At 50.0% G+C, this 26,175-nt stretch overlaps 1 protein-coding gene across 3 annotated transcripts; it reads right to left on the bottom strand.

Annotated features, from left to right (window-relative positions):
- Positions 1–417: 417 nt before the first annotated feature.
- On the bottom strand, positions 418–26,175 carry LOC307074786 (NLR family CARD domain-containing protein 3-like). Of its 3 annotated transcripts, XM_079735132.1 has the most exons (11): positions 25,918–26,175; positions 24,497–24,613; positions 22,777–22,896; positions 21,413–21,479; positions 21,035–21,260; positions 16,070–17,930; positions 9,793–9,966; positions 3,656–3,829; positions 2,390–2,563; positions 2,167–2,213; positions 418–1,652 (listed from the first exon to the last, which is right to left on the bottom strand). In XM_079735132.1, the coding sequence occupies exons 1-11, from the start codon at positions 25,998–26,000 to the stop codon at positions 1,096–1,098; spliced, it is 3,600 nt and encodes a 1,199-aa protein (XP_079591258.1). In that variant the 5' UTR covers positions 26,001–26,175; the 3' UTR covers positions 418–1,095. The 3 variants fall into 3 exon arrangements, with proteins under 3 accessions (XP_079591258.1, XP_079591259.1, XP_079591260.1); XM_079735133.1 differs by lacking the exon at positions 25,918–26,175 and having other exon boundaries at positions 22,777–22,891; positions 24,497–24,609; XM_079735134.1 differs by lacking the exons at positions 418–1,652; positions 2,167–2,213; positions 2,390–2,563 and adding an exon at positions 2,588–2,766.

The following is a 26,175-nucleotide window of genomic DNA, read 5'->3' as shown; positions in this document are numbered from 1 at the left end:
AGAATAACTTGTATGCTTCCTTACTCCCCCCTAGGGTCACGTGTCCTCCACTACAGCTCGTAAAAATCGAAAATAAAGATTATTCCTTGATGACGAACCTCCAAACACAATAAAACAACAGACAGACAGATTGTTAAAAAATAAAACAGAAAGAAAGGTTACCATCGGAAAATTCAAGCAATATATTGTCAGGGATCCTGATTGAGCTGCAGTATGACCATCGACCAGCAGGGGGAGCAGATGGACTCGGAGTCCTCCATGACGTCAGGGAGGTGGAGGCGGGATAACATGAAAGACCTGTGAAGGAGGAAGGAAGCCACCTGTTGACCGCCATGAAGGGGGCAGGGCTGTGCAGAGAACATTTGAGGGGCAGGGGCTCTGATTCAAAAAAGGGCACATGGAACAAGATGTGTTATATGTCGTCTTTATTTTAAATAATGTATTACCCTTGTTCAAACTACACTGTATTGTGTAATCTTACATACGATCTTACATAGTAGTATCCAGACTATATCCCTACAGACAATGTGAAATTTAACATAATACTAAATCAATGAATTTAACCTAAATTTAAAACTAAAAATTAAACATGGGGCCTTACATCAGACTCCATTCACATGAATAAAAAATGCAACGGTAATTCAAACAAAATGTTATTTTACATACAGTATTAATACTATAGAAAGGGCTATGTCAAATATATTTACATAAAACGAAATCCACAATACTGTTCAACTTTGAATGAAACATGGAGCCTTGCATGAGACTACATTCACAAAAAGATTATCCATCCAAAATGCAACAATCTGACATCATACTATGTGATTGAAAGAAAAATGTGAGCTAACTACTACAGAAATGAGAATGAGAAAACGTATGTTTTATGATTTTTGGTTAATATGTTAAACTATTAATTGCATGCTGTTTCACTATAATGCGTGACATCAGCAAAGTGTTACCTGTAGTAAGTAGCAGCCCCCATTGGCAAGTACTTCATCGGAATAAGACCCCCCCACATGCAAACACACACACACACACGCACCCTTCGTGTGTGTGTGTGTGTGTGTGTGTGTGTGTGTGTGTGTGTGTGTGTGTCTACAACCGACACAGAGACGCTGAGGACCCCCTCCCCCCCCATACCCCGACCCCAGGGAGGAGGTCCTCCTGGGTGAAGGAGGACCAGAAGGTGTGGAGGTGTGTCAGTGTGTCTGAGGACCCTCCTCCACCTGGGGACACTCTGTAGAAGGACAGAGAGCCAGCAGGCCGGTCCAGATACACTGCTACTCTGGTGGAGCCAGCGGGGGGGGGAGGGAGGACTGTATCGCTACCGTTGTACCGGGCATAGTAACCACCATCATCACAATGAAGAATCCAGGACTTGTTGTTCCATCCAAGCTCGCTGTCAACACCCCATCCTCTCCTTGTGATTCCTCTGTATGTCACTCCTATATCAACACGTCCTTCCCTCTCTACCTCCCAGTAACAGCGGCCAGTCAGAGCCTCTCTACCCAACACCTGGAGCTGGGAGTCAAATCTCTCTGGGTGATCCGGATACGACTGGTCCTCTCCGGCCCCCGTCACCTTCCTGTTGTCCTCAGACAGAGAGAGGTCTCTGTGGGCCGTGTTGGGGTCCAGGGTGAGTTCACAGGCATCTGAGGGAGAACCAGACATGATGAGCTGCTGAACCCTTCTTCATCCTCATCATCATCACTGGTACTGTTCTCCTGAACATGACATGTGAGGGGGGGGGGGGGTCATGTGAAGTTACGCTATTGCTTCAGACTCCACCTCCACCTACAACCGACAGACAGACACCTCCACTACCCCAGGGAGGAGGTCCGCCCCCTCCCCCTCAGCCCCTCCCCCTCACCGCCCCCAGGAGGGGGTGGTGGGAGGCCCACACCAGGAGGGGGGCCCGGACCCAAATCCGGACCGGGACCAGGACCAGGACCAGGACCGGGACCATCAGCCCCCCATCTCCCCCCCCCCCTCCCCCGAGCCCAGATGTTATCTTCATGATGATTGGACAGTATTAATATATGGAAGATACATGATGTCAGCCATCATCCTCATTCCCAGTAGGATCTGATCTCACTTCCTGCTGTGTGGATGGACTTTCCATCTCAGTAGTGAGTGTGTGATGTGATGAATCAAACAGACACTTACACTTCTTTAGAGCTGGTTTCAGCCTCCACACTCCACCGTGCTCCACACTGGGGGGGTAACAAAGTGAAAGCAGCATGTTGAAACATTCACCTTCATCATCGGCCGTCTCATAACGTTGTACACAACGTGAGTTACAGCTGCCTCTTCAAACCACTTCATCTAGCAGCGGCATGAATCCTTGTAGGAGACTTTGTCCCTGAGTGGTGAGCTGTCCTCTCCATACCTGAGAGTGTCCAGTCTCCAGCGTGGATCCTCCAGTCCAGCAGAGAGCAGCGCAGCTCCAGAGCCTCCTGGGTGATTGTAGCTCAGGTCCAGCTCTCTCAGATGGGAGGGGTTGGAGCTCAGAGCTGAGGCCAGAGAAGCACAGCCTTCCTGTGTGACCAGGCAGCCAGACAAGCTACACACACACACAAACACACACACACACACACACACACACACACACACACACACACACACACACACACACACACACACACACACACGTGTAAAATCCTGTGTTTTTCCAGTCTGCCAACCAGTTTGTGAACGTCCTACTCCAAACACAAGTGGCGTTGCGTTGGTGACGGTCCTTTTATGAAGCACTTCCTGGTCCAGTGCCTAGGGCGGCAAATGTGTCAGTGTCACCCTTAATTATTAATTAAATTATACAAAACCCTCACCGTAGTAAGCAGGACAACGCGACACCACTACTGGTTCCACCTAATAAGTAAATGTTTAAATATCATTTAGCTGGGCGATCTCTACAGAGAATAAAGTACTCTCCTTCTTTGTCTCTTCCCTCGCTCTCCTTTTTCCCGCTCACCCGTGACCTCTCACCCTTCCCCCAGATGACCCTGAAGTCTCTTTATCAACACATCCTATTGGTTAAACCCAAAGCGTCCATATAACCAGACTACTGAACAAGGTTGTAACGTTTTAAAATAGTGGGTTACATTTATTAATAATGAACACAACACTATAACGTGATGTATATTGAGATACATGTTATAAGTTAACCTCGAAAGATGTCCTCTATGTTATCATAACTTTAATATTCTACTATTATGTATGTTTTCGTTGTCCCTCCCCCTCCCTCCACCCCTCCCCCCTCCGTGGAACTTCAATGGGGAATAAAGTCTAACAAGACAGATAACAACATTGAACTGAAGTGAATTCATTCTTCATAGTGACACAGGAGGTCCCGGAACATGTTCCGGCGTGTTCCGGCTCAAATTAAGCACTGCCCCCTATGCATTCTAAACATTAACTTAAACTCATTTAAAGTGAGTGAATCTGTTCACATGAATGGACACAGATGGGTGGTAGGTGACCAAGAACATTTTCATGTCTAATAAAGGGGTGCACATTTGAGTTTTTGTCTTGAGGCCTGAGACGACATCATTTACTTATTTATTTAGACCTGTTAACTATCTGGAGGTAAATCTGTTCAATGTCCTCTGATGTAGAACTTGTGGTGTAACTGTTTGAGATATTGAGTAGAACTGACCTGAGAGTTTCCAGTGTACAGTGTGGACTCCCCAGTCCAGCAGAGAGCAGCTTCACTCCTGAATCCTGCAGATCATTGGTACTCAGGTCCAGCTCTCTCAGACTAGAGGAGTTGGAGCTGAGAACTGAGGCCAGAGCTTCACAGCATCTCTCTGACAGATGACAGCTATTCAACCTTCACACAAACAATAAATACAACATGTTAGGAACTGTGATTAAAATAACTTACATATATTGTAAAACCTTTATTTAACCAGATCTTTTAATTTTAACGTAATGAAGGACTTTTGTTTAAATCAATTATTAGAAATGTTTTATTAATTTAACATTTTATTCATTCATTTGTCATATTGAATAGTTGTTTTATAGTGTTTGGAAATCGTTTTGTATATTAATATTGCTTTATATTGTATTTATTATGTTTATTATATATTGTAATACATGATAGTAGTAGATCTACAGAGATGTTTTGTATATTATTAGAAGTTATATTCCAATATAATGTATATTGTGTTTTGAGGAGAAAAAATATCAGAGCGAGCAGTAAAACATTTTGTGAGCACGAGAGCAAAGACAGCATTTGTGCACGGGGGGGCGTCAGTTGTGTGCTGCTTCACTTTCCGTGTGTACTCAATGAATCGTTTCTTCCTCACAGGCTTTATTATTGCTCTCGTGGTCAGAGAACTACTGAGCGCGAGTGCAGTATCAGTGCTTACAGTAATGATTCATGTCCACAGATGTGTAACTTGTGTGGGAGGGCAAAGTAATTTGTGCTCGTGACTTTAGTCAGTGATCTACCGCCATAAACGTTGCAGGCCTGTACGGCTCGGTGTCGCATCACGATACACTCTTCATTCTTAAAACGAGCAAAACAAAGTCCTGGTTCCGTTATGAGAAAAGACGGAGGAGGCGGCAGGCAGAAACTGGAATCCTGGGATGATCTTCCTCAGCTGAACCGCGCGGCTTTCCGGTCACCACGTGCTACCTGACCCCCTGCTGTGGACCTGGTGCTACCTGACCCCCTGCTGTGGACCTGGTGCTACCTGACCCCCTGCTGTGGACCTGGTGCTACCTGACCCCCTGCAGTGGACCTGGTGCTACCTAACCCCCTGCTGTGGACCTCTTGTTCAACTCTGATGATTTATATCCCGTTCAGAGGATGCTCCGGGGGTTAGCAAACCAAGCTAGCTTCACACTAAACGTGTAAAACATCCCCGACATGAACAGAGACACAAATAAAACTATCCCCACATACACTCTCTCCCATACTAATTTAACCGTCAAACAACTAATCAGTAAATGTTTAAACATCATTTAGCTAGGCGATCTCTACAGAGAATAAAGCACTCTCCTCCTTTGTCTCTTCCCTCTCTCTCCTTTTTTTCCCGCTCACCCATGACCTCTCACCCTTCCCCAAATGACCCTGAAGCCTCTTTATCAACCAATCCTATTGGTTCAACCCAAATAGTGTCCAGGTAACAGAACTCACTGAGTAAGGTAAATATGTTTTAAAATAGTGAGGTAACTATTATTAATAGTTAGAACATAAAAATATTAATGTATCCTACATTTCAACAATAAAGTATTTATATGTATAGATATATTTGTACATTTGCAATTGTATTATTATTGTCGTTGTGGGTCACCACACAGGCCCCCTCCAGAATTCACCCAAACTAACAGGTCCAGACCGAACAGGGAACCTACAGAGAACATCGGACACCCACTAGTGTTAAACAGAACATACTAGCACATAACAGTCCCTAGAAAAATCAACGCCTAGGGGGGCAGACCAGGCGGCCAGGACAGCTGCGCTCAACAGGAGAAGGGCAAAAGGCAGGGCCAGGGGTCGAGGCCCCCGCAGGGCCAGGGGTCGAGGCCGCCGCAGGGCCAGGGGTCGAGGCCCCCGCAGGGCCAGGGGTCGAGGCCGCCGCAGGGCCAGGGGTCGAGGCCGCCGCAGGGCCAGGGGTCGAGGCCGCCGCAGGGCCAGGGGTCGAGGCCGCCGCAGGGCCAGGGGTCGAGGCCGCCGCAGGGCCAGGGGTCGAGGCCGCCGCAGGGCCAGGGGTCGAGGCCGCCGCAGGGCCAGGGGTCGAGGCCGCCGCAGGGCCAGGGGTCGAGGCCGCCGCAGGGCCAGGGGTCGAGGCCCCCGCAGGGCCAGGGGTCGAGGCCGCCGCAGGGCCAGGGGTCGAGGCCGCCGCAGGGCCAGGGGTCGAGGCCGCCGCAGGGCCAGGGGTCGAGGCCGCCGCAGGGCCAGGGGTCGAGGCCGCCGCAGGGCCAGGGGTCGAGGCTGCCGCAGGTGGGCGCCCCCGCCGCGGGGGCTGAGCCAGCTGGAGCGGTTCGCCAATATCCACATGGGCAGGCTTGAGCCGGTCTATAGCCACCCGCTCAGGCCTGCCCCCCATATCCACAAAAAAAGTTCTTAGGCCCACCCTCCAAGACGCGGAAGGGGCCATCGTAGTGGGGCCGCAGCGGGGTACGGTGGCCATCGTGGCGGACGAAAACGTACTTGGCTGACGGTAAATCCCTGGGAACACCGGGGGAGACCATGGTGAGACGTCGGAATGGGAACGAAAGGCTGGCCGTACACCAGCTCTGCCGACGAGGCCTGAAGATCGTCCTTGGGGGCGGAGCGAAGGCCCAGCATAACCCATGGGAGGCGGTCAGCCCAGTCGCTGCCCGTAAGGCTGGCCCTGAGCGCGGTCTTCATGTCCCGATGAAACCGCTTGCAAAGCCCGTTGCTCTGTGGGTTATAGGCTGTGGTACAGTGGACATTCACCCCCAGGACCCCGGCGACCGCAGTCCAAAGCTCCGACGTGAACTGCGTCCCCCGGTCCGAGGAAAGGTCGGACGGTGTGCCGAAACGGGCCACCTGAGCCATAACGAACGCCCGGGCCACCACCTCAGCTGCTGTAGTGGAGGACAGGGGAACCACTTCTGGCCACCTGGTGGTCCTGTCCACCATGGTGAGGAGGTAGGTGTAACCACGGGAGGGTGAAAGCGGGCCCACCAGGTCCAAATTCACATGGTCGAAACGCCTCTCCGGCACTTTGAGAGCCAAGGGGGCTTTGGTATGACGAGTCACCTTTGCACGCTGGCACGCCACACAGACAGCGGCCCAGGCCCTGACGTCCTTTCGCAGGCCCGGCCAGACGAACTTGGCCCCCACCAGCTTGGCAGAGGCCTTCACCCCCGGGTGGGAAAGGCTGTGGATTGTGTCAAAGACCTTATGCCTCCAGCCAGCAGGCACCATGGGGCGCGGTTGGCCAGCGGAGACGTCGCAGAGGAGCGTAGTGTTGGCCGTGCCAAATACCACATCCTCCATGAGGAGCGCCGTGGGGGCCGCCCTGTAGGCCTGTACCTCAGAGTCTGTAGCCTGATCCCCAGCCATAGCTGCGTAGTCGAGGCCCAAGTGGACGGAACCAATAACCACCCGAGAGAGGCAGTCGGCTACAAAATTGTCCTTGCCGGCCACATGCTGAATGTCAGTTGTGTACTCAGAGATGGCGGAGAGCTGACGCTGCTGCCGACCAGACCATGGCTCCGAAGACTTGGCCATGGCGAACGTCAGTGGCTTGTGGTCAACGAAAGCCGTGAACCGACGGCCCTCCAACAGGAAACGGAAATGACGGGTGGCAAGGAAAAGAGCCAGGAGCTCCCTGTCGAAGGCGCTGTATTTCCTCTCGGTGTCACGGAGCTTCCTGCTGAAAAAGGCCAGCGGCTGCCAGGCTCCGCCCACCCACTGCTCACACACAGCCAGCAGAGCAGCGTTGGCCAGCGCGGTCTTGGCAGCATCGAAGGCAGCCGTCATCTCTGTGGACCAATCCAACACGAGGGGTCGAGGGTCGCATGAGCTGGGCCACATGGGGGAGGAAACGGTTGTAGAAGTTCACCATGCCCAGGAACTCCTACAGGGACTTCACAGCGTGGGAAACTGGCGATGGCGTCCACCTTGGCCGGGAGGGGATCCGCCCCCCGCGGGATGATGTGGTGGCCGAGGAAAGTGATGGATGACCGGCCAAACTCGCACTTTGCCAGGTTGACAATGAGACCATGCTCACTGAGCCGACCAAACAGCTGCCGTAGATGCGTCAGGTGGTCGTCTGCGGACGAACTGGCAACGAGAATGTCGTCCAAGTAGACGAATAGGAACGGCAGGTCCCGCAGCACAGAGTCCATGAGGCGCTGAAACGTCTGTGCTGCGCCCTTGAGGCCGAAAGACAATCTCAGAAATTCAAAAAGTCCAAAGGGCGTGATGACCGCCGTCTTGGGGACATCCTGCGGGCGGAAGGGCCCCTGATGGTAACCGCGTACCAGGTCCACCTTCGAAAAGATGGCGGCGCCGGCCAGGTGGGCGGAGAAGTCCTGAATGTGCGGTACCGGGTACCGGTAGGGGGTGGTGGCGTTGTTCAGGCGACAGAAATCACCACAGGGATGCCAACCACCATCAGCCTTGGTCACCATGTGCAGGGGGGAGGCCCACGGACTGTTGGAACGGCGTACGATGCCGAGGCGCTCCATGGTGGCGAACTTCTCCCTGGCGATCGCGAGCTTGGCAGAGTCGAGGCGCCGGGCCCGTGCATAGACCGGGGGGCCAACCGTGGTGATGTAGTGCTCCACGCCATGGTTAGGCACAGCCGATGAAAACGTGGGCGTGGTGATGTCAGGAAACTCAGCAGCAGGCGTTGATCCAGGACCCCGGTGGCGAACGTGTTCGCAAGACAAAGCCCCCCCACCCCCCCCAGCGTGCAGGGGTACGAAGCAAAAGAGAGGGCGTCGATCAGGCGGCAGTTCGTAACATCCACCAGCAGCCTGTCGGCGCAGAGGAAATCCGCCCCAAGGAGTGGCGTAGACACCTCAGCCATGACGAAATCCCAGCCGAAGCGCCGGCCGCCGAAACACACCTCCACATACCTCGTGCCATAGGTACGAATGGGTGTGCCGTTGGCGGCGTCCATCGGGGGGCCATGGCCGCCAGCCACAGTGTCCACAGGCGTCGCCGGCAGGATGCTGCGCTGAGCCCCAGAATCGACCAGCAGCCGCCGGCCGGACAAGGCGTCAGAGACGAACAACAGCTTGCAGTCCCGACCAGCGCTCACAGCTGTAAATAAGCGCTGGCCCCGGCTTTTCCCGGGGTCCCAAAACTGCAAGGCTGGCGACACTGCTTGGCCTTGGCTCCAAACCTGGCATGGTAGTAACAACACCCGTCATGACGCTGTCGGCGGGCTGTCACAGCGGCTGCGGTGTCCGGGTCTTACCCCGGGGGCGGAAGCGGGGCCGACGTGTGCTGGGGGGGCAGCAGCGCATGGACAAACTGCTGCCTGTTGGCGAGGAAAATCCTGTCGGCCTCCACAGCCACCGCCCGGTAGTCCTTGGAGGCAAAGAGGGGGGAGCTGGCCAGTGCGGTGCGCACGGGTGCTGGAAGCTGCCGCAGGAAGATGTGGGTGAAAAGGAAGGAGGGATCCGCCGAGCCCAGCACGGCCAGCATCCTCTCCATCAACTCGGACGGCTTGCCGTCACCCAGGCCGTTCAGGGAAAGCAGGCGGTCCGCCTTCTCCAGCTCCGACAGTTCAAAAAGGTCCACGAGGAACGTCTTGAGTGCATCATACTTGCCGACAGCTGGAGGAGCCTCCAACCGCGCCATAGACCTGGCCGTCGTCGAGGCATCTAAGGCTGCTACCACATGGAAACAACAACTTTATTTAACTATTAATAAACTATTAATTAACTAATTATTTGCTCTCCCTATTTATTATTTCACAATAAATAGAGATTTTATGAGTTGTCCCTTCACCCTGGTTACACAATGTAACAATATTTTTCTGTAACCTGTTCATTCAGGTTTTTTTAAATTTATTTTAATTTGAACAACGAATACTGGACATAGTAATATTTTAAAATACATTTTGTGTGATAATTGCAAGTTTCAAATCTTTTTTTTAAAAGATGGCTGTTAAGGCTTTCAGGAGGGGTCAAACTAGGCATATGGATGTATTAGAATATCCACCAAAACAACAAAGTGTAGCCTTTATATGATACCAAAATCATGAATGTGGTCATCACAGGTACTGAGATATAAGCTGAGTTATATATCTTTGATGTTCAGCATTTATTTAGAATTGTACCTTGAGTAAAACTCACCTGAGAGTTTCCAGTGTGCAGTGTGGACTCCCCAGTCCAGCAGAGAGCAGCTTCACTCCTGAATCCTGCAGATCATTGGTACTCAGGTCCAGCTCTCTCAGACTAGAGGAGTTGGAGCTGAGAACTGAGGCCAGAGCTTCACAGCATCTCTCTGACAGATGACAGCAATTCAGCCTTCACACAAACAATGAACACAAAAAGTTAGGAACTGTCATTAAAATGACCTACATCTTTTACGTTAAACGTAATGAAGGACTTGGTTATCAACCTATAACGTTATAACGGCCAATAACGCAATTACTGTCAGTAAGGTAATTTAAATGTAATAAAGCCAATAACGTAATAACTTGCCAACAATGTAATAAAGTTGATGAGCCAATAACGTGATAACTTTTTGCAAAGAATGTAATAACTTATTACGTTATTAGCTGCTTGTATTAAAAAAATACTTTGAAATTGTAATAACTGATCCAATAACATAATAAATGAGGCATCACTTTATTTTATTTTCAATTTCTGGAGAGAAACTGTCACGCCTAATTATTGCGTCTTGCATCACATGTTTAAATATCCGACCTTACAGTTACCCCTCCACCCTCCTACCCCCCTCCCCTCCTTTGGATTTATATGGAACCCTTAGGGTTCTGTTATAGTACTCTGTGTATCCAACTCCGTCACCACGCAGACGCTTCAACGGAGTCGTGAGCTTTTCAAAGTTCTACTATAGGGGAACCTTAGAGTTACATATAAATCCAAATTCACTCTTTGCTCCTTTAAAGCATACTTTGGAGGGGGTATGAGGGTGGAGGGGTCACTGTAAGGTCAGTGTGGGGGGACGTGCGACGTCTGGCCTGCAGGGGGAGTATGGACAGGTTGGTAGCGCACGGGATTGGCGGGGGGGGGGGGATTGAACCTGGTGATGAGCAGGTGTCTGCACTCAGGTCAATCAGGGAGGCTGTACTTATGTGCCTGTTTTCTGTTATAGTAGGAGAGACCCAGGAGCGAACGGACCAGGGAGGTCCGGAGCGAGCGTGACGCTGAGCTAGATCCACCGCGAGACGGCTAAATTGACCTTTTTGTTACCTTTTGATATTTCTGTTCAGTTTGCATCGCAAATAAACCGATCTCCTGCGGAGAGAACGACAACCCCGCCTGCTCTCATTCTTCGAACCTGTTACACTGGAGCCCAATGTGGGCTCCAGTGTAACAGGAGCAGATAAATGGACCAGTCCCCGTTGGGAAATGTACTCGGGCACCTGGCCCAGATGGCCGAGAGGCAAGGCCAGCTCCACCAGGCACTGAACGAGGTGCTCACAGAGCTGGCCCAGTCCTTTGCCGCCGATCGGGCCATGCTCCATGAGCTCCTCGCCTCCGGCGGACGCGGCGGAGGACCCCGAGGGCCGGGACCCGCAGCCCAGATTCACGTCCCGAAGATGGGGGAGGCCGACGACGCGGAAGCCTTCCTCGAAACCTTCCAGGGGGTGGCCGAGGTCTCGGGGTGGCCTCGACCGGAGTGGGCGCACCGGCTCCTACCGCTCCTGACCGGAGAGGCGCAGCTCGCGGCCCACAGCCTGCCGGCCGGGGCCCAGCGGGACTACGACGCGATCACCAGGGCCATCCGGGACCGGCTGGGTCTCTACCCCGAGGAACATCGGCGGCGGTTCCGGGCGCTGGCCTTCAGCGAGGGGGACCGACCCTTCGCCTTCGCCCAGCAGCTGAGGGACCAGGCCAAGAGGTGGCTGGTCCCAGACCGGAACACGGCGGAGGACGTGGTCGAGCAGGTGGTCTTGGAAAGATTCGTGGAGGGGCTGCCGGCTCGGACCTCCGCCTGGGTCCGGTACCACCGGCCCGAGAGCCTCGCTGCTGCGGTCGACCTGGCGGAGAGCCACCTGCAGCCACCACCGGCGAGCCAGCGACCGCCGACACCGGGCCCACGTACCGGGGCGGCTGCCCCACGGCGGGAGAGGCCAACCCCGGCGCCGAGGGCGAGATGGGGGGGGGGGGCGGTCCAGAGCGGGCACATGATTCGCCTTCCACCCCCCTTCCACAGACGGGCGCTCAGGCGGCAGGGGAGGGGTGTTGGCGGTGTGGGCGGCCTGGCCACTTCCGGCGGGAGTGCCCCATGATGGAGGTGGGTCAGGTCGTCCGCGTCACCGGGGCCCCGTCTCCTCCCCACGGTCCCGGCGAGGCGTACCGTATCCCGGTGAGGATACAGCGGGGGACGCACCAGGCGCTGTTGGACTCGGGCTGCATGCAGACCATGATCCACCAGCGCCTGGTGCGGTCCGAGGCATTGGTGGAGGCGTCGAACGTTTCGGTGAGGTGTATACACGGGGATGTGCACGAGTATCCTTTGGTCCCCATCGAAATTCGTTGTGGGGGTAGAAAATATAGGGTGAACGCGGCGGTTAGTTCGAGCCTCTCGCATCCCCTGATTCTTGGGTTGGATTGGGCGGGGTTCCCACAGGCAGTTAGGGGGACTACGGGGATGCGGACACGACAGGTAGGGATATGTAAGTCATGTGCGGTATTCTGCGCCGAGGCGGGGGCGTCCGACGCTGCTCAGGAATCGGGGGAAGGGGGGGGTCCTCACCCCGAGGTCCCAGCGCCGAGATTCCCACCGGTGGAGGATTTCCCCCTCGAGCAGTCTCGTGACGCCACATTGAGCTCAGCCTACGACCAGGTGATAAGTATTGATGGGAGTCGGGTCCGGCCAGACGCGGCGCTGACTTACCCACACTTTATGGTTGTTAGGGACAGGCTATTTCGGGTGAGTCGTGACACCCAGAGTGAGGAGGTGATCACCCAGTTGCTGGTGCCAAGGAGCCGCCGGGAAATGGTCTTTCAGGCGGCGCATTACAACCCAATGGCGGGCCATTTGGGGTACGAGAAAACACTCAACCGGATAATGGCCCGGTTCTATTGGCCGGGGATTCGGGCGGAAGTGCGCAGGTGGCGCGCATCCTGCCCCGAATGCCAGCTGGTGAATCCCCCGGCCGTCCCCAGGGCTCCCTTACGGCCCCTCCCCCTGGTGGAAGCCCCCTTCGACCACGTTGGCATGGACATTATCGGGCCATTAGAACGTTCCGCACAAGGGTATCGATTTGTGTTAGTCCTGATCGACTACGCAACCCGATACCCGGAAGCAATTCCGTTGCGCAACATCTCCGCGAAGAGTGTTGCGCAGGCGTTGTTTCATGTCGTATCGCGGGTGGGAAACCCGAAAGAGATTCTCACTGACCAGGGCACCAATTTCATGTCACGCACGATTAGAGAACTTTACGGGTTGTTGAAGGTCAAGGCCGTCCGCACAAGCGTCTATCACCCAGCCAAGTCCATGATCCGCAAGTTCGTACATGAAGATGCTCGAAATTGGCATCAATGGCTAGACCCTCTGTTGTTTGCAGTGCGGGAAGTGCCCCAGGCTTCCACAGGGTTTTCCCCATTTGAGTTACTCTATGGGCGCAAGCCCAGGGGCGTCCTGGACCTCATTAAAGAAAACTGGGAGGAGGGGTCCAGTGACAGCAAAAACGAAATCCAGTACGTCATGGACCTGCGTGCAAAGCTTCACTCACTAGGGGTATTGTCACGTGAGCATTTGCACCGCGCCCAGGAGAGTCAGAGACGCCTGTACGACAGAGGGACTAGATTACGCGATCTCACCCCGGGGGACAAGGTCCTGGTACTGCTGCCCACCTCTAACACCAAATTACTCGCGAAGTGGCAAGGGCCCTTCGTGGTCACGCGGCGAGTCGGGGACGTGGATTACGAGGTAGCGCGTTCGGACAGGGGCGAAAACAAACAGGTGTACCACATCAACCTCCTGAAGAGGTGGAACGACGTGGTCCCTGTCGCGTTTGCGTCGACGCTGCCGGAGGGAGAAGAGCTCGGGCCGGAAGTCCCGGGCCCAGGTCCCACCCCTCCGGTAGGTCAGGGCGAGGACCTCTCGCGGAGTCAGGCGCGGGACGTTGCCGGCCTGCAACTCCAGTTCGGTGACGTCTTTTCGCCCCTGCCCGGTCGCACCCCGCTAATTACTCATGACATCGAGACGCAGCCCGGGTTAACGGTGCGGACACGCCCCTATAGGCTGCCCGTCCACAAACAAGATGTGGTACGGCGCGAATTAGCAACCATGTTAGAGTTGGGCGTGGTCGAGGAGTCCCACAGCGACTGGTGCAGTCCCGTCGTGCTTGTGGGGAAGCCGGACAGGTCGGTCCGATTCTGTGTGGACTATCGTAGGGTGAACGCGGTCTCAAAGTTCGACGCCTACCCAATGCCTCGGATCGACGAGCTCGTGGACCGGCTTGGCATGGCCACCTATTATACGACTCTGGACTGCACGAAGGGCTACTGGCAGATTCCGCTGTCTCCAGCAGCCCGGGAAAAAACGGCGTTCTCCACTCCGCTCGGTTTATACCAGTTCAAGGTGCTTCCGTTCGGGTTGTTCGGGGCCCCGGCCACGTTTCAGCGACTGATGGACCGGGTGTTACGGCCACACGCCACGTATGCTGCTGCCTACATTGATGACGTGGTCATCTATAGTGGAACGTGGGAGCAGCATGTGCGGCAGGTGGCGGCCGTCCTTCAGTCGCTGAGACGAGCGGGGCTCACGGCCAACCCGAAGAAGTGCGTGATCGGGCGGAGGGAGATCCAGTATCTGGGGTACCACCTGGGGGGGGGGGAGGTCCGGCCACAGGTCGCTAAAACCACGGCGGTGGCCGCCTCCGCTCGGCCCAGAACCAAGAAGGAGGTGAGGCGGTTCTTGGGGCTGGCAGGGTACTACCGGCAGTTCGTGCCGCACTTTTTGGACCTGGCCAGCCCCTTGACCGACCTCACCCGTAAGAGGGCCCCAGATACAGTCTAGTGGTCGGAGCCATGCCAGGTGTCGTTTGAGGCTATTAAAACAGCCCTCTGTGGAGAGTCGGTCCTATGCGCCCCTAACTTTGATCTCCCTTTCTCCCTGCAGACGGACGCGTCGGATAGGGGGCTGGGCGCGGTCCTGACCCAGCAGGTGGAGGGGGTCGACCGCCCGGTGCTGTACCTGAGCCGGAAACTATCGGACCGGGAGGGTCGGTACAGCACGGTGGAGAAGGAGTGTCTCGCCATCCGGTGGGCGGTCGGCGCCCTTCGCTACTACCTGTTGGGGCGCGCATTCACCCTCTACTCCGACCACGCCCCCCTCCAGTGGCTCCACCGCATGAAGGACGCCAACGCGAGGATCACCCGGTGGTACCTCGCGTTGCAGCCCTTTAACTTTCGGGTCGTGCACAGGCCTGGGGCACAAATGGCCGTGGCAGACTTCCTCTCCCGCTCCGGGGGGGGGGAGTGAGTCGGCGGCCGGATGTGACCCCGGCCGGTGTCGGGCGGTGGGGGCGTGTGGGGGGACGTGCGACGTCTGGCCTGCAGGGGGAGTATGGACAGGTTGGGAGCGCACGGGATTGGCCGGGGGGGGGATTGAACCTGGTGGTGAGCAGGTGTCTGCACTCAGGTCAATCAGGGAGGCTGTACTTATGTGCCTGTTTTCTGTTATAGTAGGAGACCCAGGAGCGAACCGACCAGGGAGGTCCGGAGCGAGCGTGACGCTGAGCTAGATCCACCGCGAGACGGCTAAATGGACCTTTTTGTTACCTTTTGATATTTCTGTTCAGTTTGCATCACAAATAAACCGATCTCCTGCGGAGAGAACGACAACCCCGCCTGCTCTCATTCTTCGAACCTGTTACAGTCAGATATTTAAACATGTGATACAAAATGAAAATACAATAAAGTGATAACTCATATATTACATCATTGGCTCAGTTATTACATTTTCAAAAAAAAAATTGTACAAGGCCAATAACGTAATAACCAGCCAATAACGTAATAAGTTATTACATTATTGGTAAAAAAGTTATTAAATTATTGGCTCAACAACTTTATTACATTATTGGCAAGTTATTATGTTATTGGCTTTATTACATTTAAATTATTACGTTAATGGCAGCTATTACGTTATTGGCCGTTATTACGTTAGTGGTTGCTTCAACGTGTTAAAAAATTGAATAAGATATGTTTTATTAACTGAACTACATTAGATCCTTAAACGTTAATTGAATGATCTGTGTAACTTTTAATTAAGTTATTGTCTTTATCTTTATTAGAAAAGTGGGTTAGGGGGTTTATTGTAATGCATGTTATTAGTGAACCTAACGATATGTTTTGTTAGTTCTAACTTATATATTCTACTATCAGGTATATTGTGTTGTGTATTGTCATACATTATTATGAGTGAACCTACAGAGATCTTTTGGAGGCTTTGATCACTGGCAGCAGCCTCAGAAGACCCTCCTCTGAAGCTGAGTATTCCTTCAGGTCAAACACGTCCAGCTCCTCTTCTGATGACAGTAAGATGAAGACCAGAGCTGACCACTGAGCAGGAGAGACATGTGTTTCGAAGAGACTTCCTGATGTCAGGGACTGTTGGATCTCCTCCACCAGAGAACAGTCGTTCAACTCATTCAGACAGTGGAACAGATTGATGCTTCTCTCTGGAGAGAGATTATCACCTAACTTCTTCTTGATGTAAGACACTGCTTTCTTCTTGGTTTGTGAGCTACTTCTTGTCTGTCCCAGCAGACCTCGTAGGACAATCTGATTGGTCTCCAGAGAGAGGCCCAGGAGGAAGCGGAGGAACAAGTCCAGGTGTCCGTTTTTACTCAGTAAGGCCTTGTCCACAGCACTCTGGTAGAAGAGGATGAGTCCATCTTCATCGGAGATCAGTTCATCAACGGAGAAGATGAGTTCATCTTGAACACACTCCGCAGGGATCTGATCTTCACCATAGGTGAAGATGAACTGTTCTTCTTTGAGCAGATTGACCCCAGTGTTGATAAAGGACCAGAAGACATAAAGGGCAGCCAGAAACTCCTGGATGCTCAGATGGACAAAGCAGAACACTTTGTCCTGGTACAGCCCACATTCCTCTTTAAAGATCTGGGTGAACACTCCTGAGTACACTGAGGCTGCTCTGATATCGATGCCACACTCTGCCAGGTCTGCCTCGTAGAAGATCAGGTTGCCGTTCTCTAGCTGGTTAAAAGCCAGTTTTCCCAGCAAAACAATGATCTCCCTGCTCTCTGAACTCCAGTTTGGATCTGTTTCAGCTCTCCCATGGTACTTCCTGTCCCCCTGTATGGACTGAACCCTCAGGAAGTGGCTGTACATCTGAGTCACGGTTTTGGGCGTCTCTTCTCCTTTCTGGGATGTTTTGAAGCAGTCCTCCAGAACTGTAGCAGTGATCCAACAGAAGACTGGGATGTGACACATGATGTGGAGGCTTCGTGATTTCTTGACGTGGGAGATGATTGTGCTGGCCAGCGTCTCCTCTCTAAATCTCTTCCTGATGTAGTCCTCCTTCTGTGGGTCGGTGAACCCTCTCACCTCTGTCACCTGGTCAACACACTCAGCAGGGATCTGATTGGCTGCCGCAGGGCGTGTGGTTATCCAGATGCGAGCGGAGGAAAGCAGGACGCCCCTGATGAGGTTTGTCAGCAGCACGTCCACCGAGGTGGACTTTGTGACATCAGTCCAGATAGGGTTGTTCTGGAAGTCCAGAGGAAGTCGACACTCATCCAGACCATCCAAGATAAAGACAACTTGGAACCGGTGGAATCTGCAGATTCCTGCTTCTTTGGTCTCAATAAAGAAGTGATGAAGCAGTTCCACCAAGCTAAACTCTTTCCCTTTCAGCAAATTCAGCTCTCTGAAAGTGAGGAGAAATGTGAAGTGTATGTCCTGGTTGGTTTTGCTTTCAGCCCAGTCCAGAGTGAACTTGTGTGTTAAGACGGTTTTACCAATGCCGGCCACTCCAGTTGTCATTATTGTCCTGATTGGTTGATCTTTTCCATGTAAGGGTTTAAAGATGTCCTCACATCTGATTGGTGTTTCCTCCTTGGCTGGTTTCCTGAAAGATGTTTCAATCAGTCTGACCTCATGGTCCTTGTTGACCTCTCCACTGCCTCTCTCTGTGATGAAGAGCTCTGTGTAGAAGTCATTCAGATCGGTTCGCTGTCCTGCTTTAGCGATTCCCTCAAACACACAACTGAACTTCTGCCTCAAATGAGACTTGATTTTTTGTTGGCAATCGACAGCATCAGATCCTAAAAGAGAAAACAACAGAAGACATCAGTTAGTGGAAGGTGACATCAGTTGAACCAGGTCAATATTTCCTATTAAATTATCAACTTTATGATATTTAGTGGCTTCATTACTTTTGTTCGGAGAAGCTAGTAGTGACAAGGACTGAATGTTACAGATTCAAAATGTTCAGGACTATTTCGATATTTTCACAGCAGCATTATTGGTCTAATGATAGTAATAATGATTGTGAATCAGTGTCAAGTGACTTGGTATGCTGATATAACAAGATAGTGTTGCATCTCTTCAACTGAGTTATTCTGCTGTTGATCTGCAGTATAATGTAGGGATGGGTCAGAATGTTCGATTATTCGTTCCAGAGGGTCAAAGTCGATTTTTAACATTTGGACCGTTAACATTTTTTCCCAATTCAAATAAACAAGAATTAACGGACGGAACTAATGTTGGACAGGTGTCCAAGGGCATTATCCCGCTTATACCACGGTCGCTTGCCATAGAAAATAAATGAAGACCATTCATTTATAGGGGGATTATTTGTTTATCAACACGGCGGATGTGCGCGCAGAATTATCCCCATAAGAAAATTTGTTTGACCGGTTGCCATGGTTATCTCCGTGCCGTTAATTTGCTGTTGCGGTGTTAAGTAGCGATGTTGTCAGCTTACTGTGCGTTCACACCAAACGCGACACACCAAATTAGTCGCCCGTTCGCGTTGTCGCCGAAGTTCTGTCGCGCCACAAATCATAATCTGTCGCTGTGCAAGCCAAGCGAATTTGTCACGCCACAACTTTTGGCCGCCAACGGTGCTTCATGCCAATTGATTCTCAACCACGGCCGAGATAACCACCATTGCATGTCTTTACCTTTTGTGGAAGAGGGAGAGACGTCGGAGGACCCGAGGCAGTCTATTCATAATATTGTAATGACCACGGAAGAGGCAGTGAATGAAGTATTGATTAAACAGATTTATTAGATAGGCCTACCTAATAAACCGTTGGAACACACAAGACCGGAAACCATAGGAACGCAGGTAAACAAACCCCGAGAAACCCAATCCCTACGAGAGCTCCCCGCGCTACGGCCATCCGGAGGCGCACAGAGCTTTTGGCCGTGATATTATATATACAATTATATTATATTATATACTATTATATAAAGAGCTCCGGGAGTCGCAAACGGCAACAATCACTTTCTCCTCCATGCTGCGGTTCACCCCGGACTGCACTGCACTGAGTTGGCCGGTTGAACGCTGATTGGCTGTTAGGTTACATATGTCACTCAGTGGCCACGCTGTTTAACACTGATTGGCTGTCATCCCGCGAATTTCGCGTCAAAGTTGAAAGATTTCAACTCGAGCGAATTTGTCGTGCCACAAATCCTCGTGAACGCGCTCGCCTGTGCAGGGCGAAAGTGTGGCGCGACAAATCAAAACTTGTCGCCGGTTTTATCTAGCGAATACTTCGCCCGATACGCGTCTCTACGTTCACTTTGTATGGGATCTTGTCGCCCCGTTGCGTTTGGTGTGAGCGCACGGTTACTGTTACATTAAACTGTAATCAGACAACGCGGTTATATGCTATAGACCCTATCGTATCTGTGGTATAAAGGCTGGGACGAATTTCAAATTATAAATACGTACGTATTTATAAAAACCTACTTTACGTTGAAGTAGACCGTCGCGATTCAGCCTTTATACCACAGATACTGTAGGGACTATAGCTTATAACCGCGTTTTCGGATAACAGTTTAATGCATTTTTCACAATTTGCCAGCTCTCGTTTTGAGGGCTGAACAGACAATTTGACTGGAACTACTTCGCAGGTAGTTGTTGTTTTTGCGTTTAAGATATTAAGTGATTTCTTGCCGATGATCCATGGCTGCCTTTGTGAATGTCGACACACATCGAATAATCGATTATTCGTTCATACCACCCACTGATTATTCGACCATGAAAAATTGGAGCTATTCACATTCCTAGTATAATCAGTGTTCGGAACGTTACTTTAAAAAAGCAATTAGTTATAGTTACTCACTACTTGTTACAAAAAGTAACTGAGTTAGTAACTGAATTACTCTATGATAAAAGTAACAAGTTACCAGGGAAAGTAACAGTATTTGCCTTACTGTAAAAAAAGAAAGCATGTCAGAATTTGGATTTTTCTGAGCAGTTTTCACTTGGCCTTAATGTGTTAAATGGTTAAACTGCTCATTCAAGGCCCTGATATACTTCCAACTGTATTTTAATTTGCTTGGTTGCAAAGGCTGTGGAACATCTTCTGAATACAACAGAGAATGCCAACTTCTCACCGGATTGCTCTGGGCTCGCCATTTCTGCTGCTTCATCGAATCTGTTTGGTGTGTGCGTTTGCGTGTGTGTGTGGCGCGCGTGTCCTTGCTTGTGTGTAAAAACACTGGCTCCGATTGGCTACCATGAAAAATGACTCTGCGTTAGCCAATCATAATCGCTTACTCGTTGGTAACCCACCTCACTAGAAGTTTGTGTTTGGAGTCAGGGGTGCGTTCGGATTACGCAGTTTATTCAATCAATTCATAGTAACGCACTGCATTTAATGTACGGTAACGGCAACGGCGTTGTAACAACGGAAACAGTAATTAGTTAGATTACCCCGTTACTGAAAAAATAACGGCGTTGCCTAAAGGACTTATTTTAAACGGCGTTATTACAAACACTGAGTATAATGCTTAACATTCTTTAACCTGATACGCCCACAATAACCCTAGATATCTGGATCAAACCATTTAACCTGATACCCCCACCATAACCCTGCATATCTGCATCAAAACATTTAACCTGATACCCCCACAATAACCCTACATGTCTGGATCAAACCATTTAACCTGATACCCCCACAATAACCCTACATGTCTGGATCAAACCATTTAACCTGATACCCCCATAATAACCCTACATAACTGGATCAAACCATTAAACCTGAAAGTCTATTTCTACTTTTTTCTATCTCTTTTTTCCGCATGAGCCTCCTCTTTTTCCAAATAACAGCATATTCAGTTTCAAATAAAAGTTTCTTACTGCTCTGTTTTCAAAATAAGAGTATTTTCTGTCTTCAAAATAAGAGTCTCTTACCGCCCCACAGTGTGTCGGCCAGTTCCTCCTGGTTCATCTCCATCAGGCAGAGCTTTGTGATGTCAACCACTCCCTCTATAGCGCGCCTCCTCTGCTCCTCCTTCTTAACATCCACCTCCTCCTCCTCCCTCTGACTCTCTGAGCATTGTGGGTAATCTGGTAAGAGAACCTTCCAGAGCTTCTTCAGCTCCTTGTCTAGAAAAGCGTGTGCGTTCTCCTCAGCCCTCTGGAACAGAACAAACATCAAGGAGAACTTCACTCTGAACTAACTGAGGACATCAGAAGCATCTGTCCTGGATTCACGTCCCGCTGGACAAGAGATGCTCTCTAATGTTCATGGAGAGCTGAAGTCAAACGTCTTGGTGGACATTTACACACCTTGATCAGCTCTGTTTGATGCTGCTGTAGAGACTGAGCACTGGTGACCTTTGACCTCTCCTGGTGTCTGTGGGGAACACACACACACACACAGCTTTTAATCACACTGCAGTTTTCACACTGACAAGATAATTCCTCTTACAAGGCAGTTTTAAGGTGAAAGCATTTCACTTGTTTCAAGCTTTCAAGTCCTTAATTATCTTAATTAGATATTATAACTTGTTAATGATACGTTTTTACTCTGAATAACCTGATGCTTTGAACTAGAATCACAGAATTATAAATCTGTTAGTCTGTCTCTTATAGTCTGATCAAAACTATCGTACCAAACTTTGTCAACGTCATAGTCTAATTTAAGCATGTTATCTTTTCCTTCTCTTATATTAAGAGAAAACAATGACCAAATGGAGCTCACTGTTCTACTGTCAATCTTGACCACAGAACGGCAGTCATGCAGACCAAACACAGTAGAGAACAAAGACAGAACCCTGTTCATATCAGGGGAGCCTTACTGCTCAGGTCAGATGTATTGCTCTTCCTGAGTTTCTGGTCTGGCTGTTCACGTTGTGTTTTAAACGTGGCCGATACGACTGTGGAGCTAGAGTGACGTCAGAGTCACATTACGATACGACTGTTCACCCTGAGGTCTGCTGCTGCTCTGGGCTTCAACACATACACACGCATTTCTATATACACGTGCAGTTTTGAACTCATGTATTGTAATTTATTGTATGATGTGTACTTTTAGGGTTACTGTAAGACCTATCATTTAGCGTTCACCACAAATGACTCTGAAAAGCAGTGCCAACATTAAAATATTTTTAAACCATTCAGCGAACAAAAGGCAACAGGCTGATTATCGTATAGGGTGCCACTCAACATGCAACACACCCACTCAAATGGTGTGAAATGCTGACATTCTCCTGCTCATTCACATGTAAGGTAATTAACATTTCCGCCAGCTAAATTACAACCTCAGGGGTAGTCTTTTTTCAGGTTGTCCAATGTCAGGATATGTCGTTTAAATATGCGGCCCGTCTGGAGAATAGCGGGCTAATAGCGGGCTGTACGTCTGTGTGAAAGCAGCTAGAATGGCATTTAAGCACTAACATGTTGACATAAAAACGCACTTATTACCCTTCATACTGTGAGTGTTGATTCACAATGCGTTTAGCTATAATAGAAAACGATTCAATTCATACGATTCAAACAGCAGAATAAACGGCCTCAGCCATGAATCAATCCAGCACCAAGTGGTCCTGTGATCGGACGTTGTTATGTTCTGATTAATGATCGGCGGGCCGGATCAAGATGATCCGCGGGCCGCTAGTTGAACAGCAGTGATGTATTGGCTGAATCCTCACCTTTTCTTAGAAGGTGGCTGATTGCCATCTTTAAAGTGGTAAGGATGATCCATAGACCAGTGACTCTTCATGGAGACACAGCTGGGTCCAGGGGAGTCTGCTCTCTGCTGCTGCTCTGGGCTTCAACACACACACACACACACACACACACACACACACACACACACACACACACACACACACACACACACACACACACACACACACACACACACACACACACACACACACACACACAATTGTATTGACTTGTAAACATCAGCACCAGTAGGGTCTGATAACAAGAGTCTGCTATCTGCTGCTGGACTCTTCTAGAAAAACAAGAACCAGGATTTATGGATGATCGTTAGAAGCTGTATCTTTATAATATAAAGAAAGATCCTCACTTCTTTCTCACTTCTCTTTCTCAGATTATTGAAATGGAAATATATGGACAGGCAGAAAATGAAGTTATTAGCCGTTTTTACACATGTCCTCCGTCTTTTCTCCGCATTTGTACATCAGGAGGTTCGACCGTGGGTGTCATGCACACTCCTTCACTTCTTCACACAATGCCCGATATGCGGACAACGTTGTCACTCAGACATATTATTTTGCTTAATTTCACATACAACAAACACTTGGACAAATGTAGTTGATTTCTGTGTTTAACTGAGAAAACAGGGAATGGAAGGCCGGGACCCTATAATGTTCAGCTAACTCTTGGCAGTATGTGTGTGTGAGTGGACGAGCGAGGAGAGCGAGCAGTAGCGTGTGTCAGTCTAGTGAAGTAATGAACGAGTCCGGTTGTGTCTGTGCAAACGTGTACTGTAAAGTTAGTGAAACTAAGAATAAAGTACCCAGCCTGTCAAGATTGGGTGGCCGCTTCATTCCGACCATATTCCGACCTATAAGCAGATCCACTGCCGGTCAAAGTGAAGGGTGTTCCCCCCCGAGAGAACATCGGCCCTGGAGGGAACGTCTCCCCTGTGCTCCTCGACTACGGTCTGGGAGCCCACAGCAGGAAAGGTGTAACATAATAATAAAAAAAACATTTCCTATATACGCGTGAAGCTGTGAACTCATGTATTGTAATTTATTGTATGATTTGTACTTTTAGGGTTACTATAAGACCTATCATTTAGCGTTCACCACAAATAACTCTGAAAAGCAGTACCAACATTAAAATATTTTTAAACCATTCAGCGAACAAAAGGCAACAGGCTGATTATCGTTTAGGGTGCCACTCAACATGCAACACGCCCACTCAAATGGTGTGAAATGCCGACATTCTACTGCTCATTCACATATAAGCTAATTAACATTTCTGCCGGCTAAAATACAACCTCAGGGGTAGTCTTTGTTCAGGTTGCTCAATGTCAGGATATGTCCTTTACATACACGGCCCGTCGGGAGAATAGCGGGCTAATAGCGGGCTGTACGTCTATGAGAGAAAGCAGCTAGAATGGCATTTAAGCACTAACATGTTGACATAAAAAAACACACTTATTACCCTTCATACTGCGAGTGTTGATTCAGAATGCATTTAGCTAACATAGAAAACGATTCAAATTCATACGATTCAAATAGCAGAATAAACGGCCTCAGCCATGAATCAATCCAGCACCAAGTGGTCCTGTGATCGGACGTTGTTATGTTCTGATTAATGATCGGCGGGCCGGATCAAGATGATCCGCAGGCCGGCAGTTGAACAGCCCTGATGTATTGGCTGAATCCTCACCTTTTCTTAGAAGGTTGGTGATATCCATCTTTAAAGTTCCAAGGTATATCCATAGACCAGTCACTCTTCGTGGAGACACAGCTGGGTCCAGGGGAGTCTGCTCTCTGCTGCCTCCTTCTGAAAAACAAACACCATCTGGAAGTTAGGATTTGTGGATATCTTTTAGTTTCATCATTTATTGCAGGGCTACTCAACTACTTTCTCATGACATTACATTTCAATAATCCCCCCCTGCGGTGTGTGTCCCCCGTCAGGGGCAGAAGGCAGCCTGCTGGTGGCGGCCGGGGCCGTGATCGGAGGGCCCTCGGACCTCGGAGGCAGTGTTCGTATGGCCTGTTTCTTCAACAGCCGTGAAACGACTTCAGGTAAGGGCGCACACACACACACACACACACATGCTGTGTTTGGAGGCTGAAAATGAAGTTATTATCCGTTTTTACACCTGTCCTCCATCTTTTCTCCGCATTTGTACATCAGGAGGTTCGACCGTGAGGGTCATTCACACTTGATGCCTGATATGCGGACATCGTTGTCGCTTAGACATCAGTAGAATCTCCGGCTGGTTTAGGGGGGTGGGCTTGCAAGGGTTGGGATATGAAGTAGGGTCTAAATCAGGGGTCACCAACACAGTAACCGGGGGCACCAGGGCACCCGCAGGCCTGTTCTAAACATAGCACAACTCATTCTTGAACAACAAATTAATTTATTTTCACACACACACATCTTTTAATCACACTGCAGTTTTCCCACTGACAAGATAATTCTTCTTACAAGGCTGTTTTTAGGTGAGAGCATTTCACTTGTTCCCAGCTTTTAAGTCCTTAATTATCATAATGAATAAAAAAATATATAGATATACTTCCTTAAATGATAGTCAAATATTATAACTTGTTACTGACATGTTTTTACTCTGAATAACCTAATGCTTTGAACTAGAATCACAGAATTATAAATCTATTTGATCAACACTGACATACCAAACTGCTTTGTCAAAGTCATAGTCTAATTTAAGCGTGTTATCTTTACCTTCTCTTAAGAACAGACAATGACCAAATGGAGGTCACTGTTTTACTGTCAATCTTGACCACAGACAGCAGTCATGCAGACCAAACACAGTAGAGAACAAAGACAGAACCCTGTTCATATCAGGGGAGCCTTACTGCTCAGGTCAGATGTATTGCTCTCCCTGAGTTTCTGGTCTGCCTGTTCACGTTGTGTTTTAAACGTGGCCGATACGACGACTGTGGAGCTAGAGTGACGTCAGAGTCACATTACGATACGACTGTTCACCCTGAGGTCTGCTGCTGCTCTGGGCTTCAACACACACACAGCTTTTACTCAGACTAATGATGGAGTCATGATGTATCACTGCTGAGCTCTGAGGTGGACAACAGTCACAGACAGAGAGATCCTCTCCTTACCTCTTATCTTTGCTCCGGGGGCCATGTTCCCCAGACAGAGCGGTCTTAGAGGTAGAACCCCCCTCCTCTCTCTCCTCATCCATAGTAGACTGGGGAAAATACGTTCCGTCCCATACGGTAAAAAGTTATAAACGTATAAATGTAAGGGAAGAAACTGAGGTCAAAGTGTTTATAAAACAAGTTCATCAGATGAAAGGTTTCCAAACCGGATAAAGAACAGCTCCCCGCTGCGATAAACCGTTTGATGAGGAAGTAACT

Source organism: Pollachius pollachius, assembly GCF_949987615.1.
Source record: "Pollachius pollachius genome assembly, chromosome: 4".
Classification (NCBI taxonomy): Eukaryota; Metazoa; Chordata; class Actinopteri; order Gadiformes; family Gadidae; genus Pollachius; species Pollachius pollachius.
This window is presented reverse-complemented; position numbering and strand designations above follow the sequence as displayed.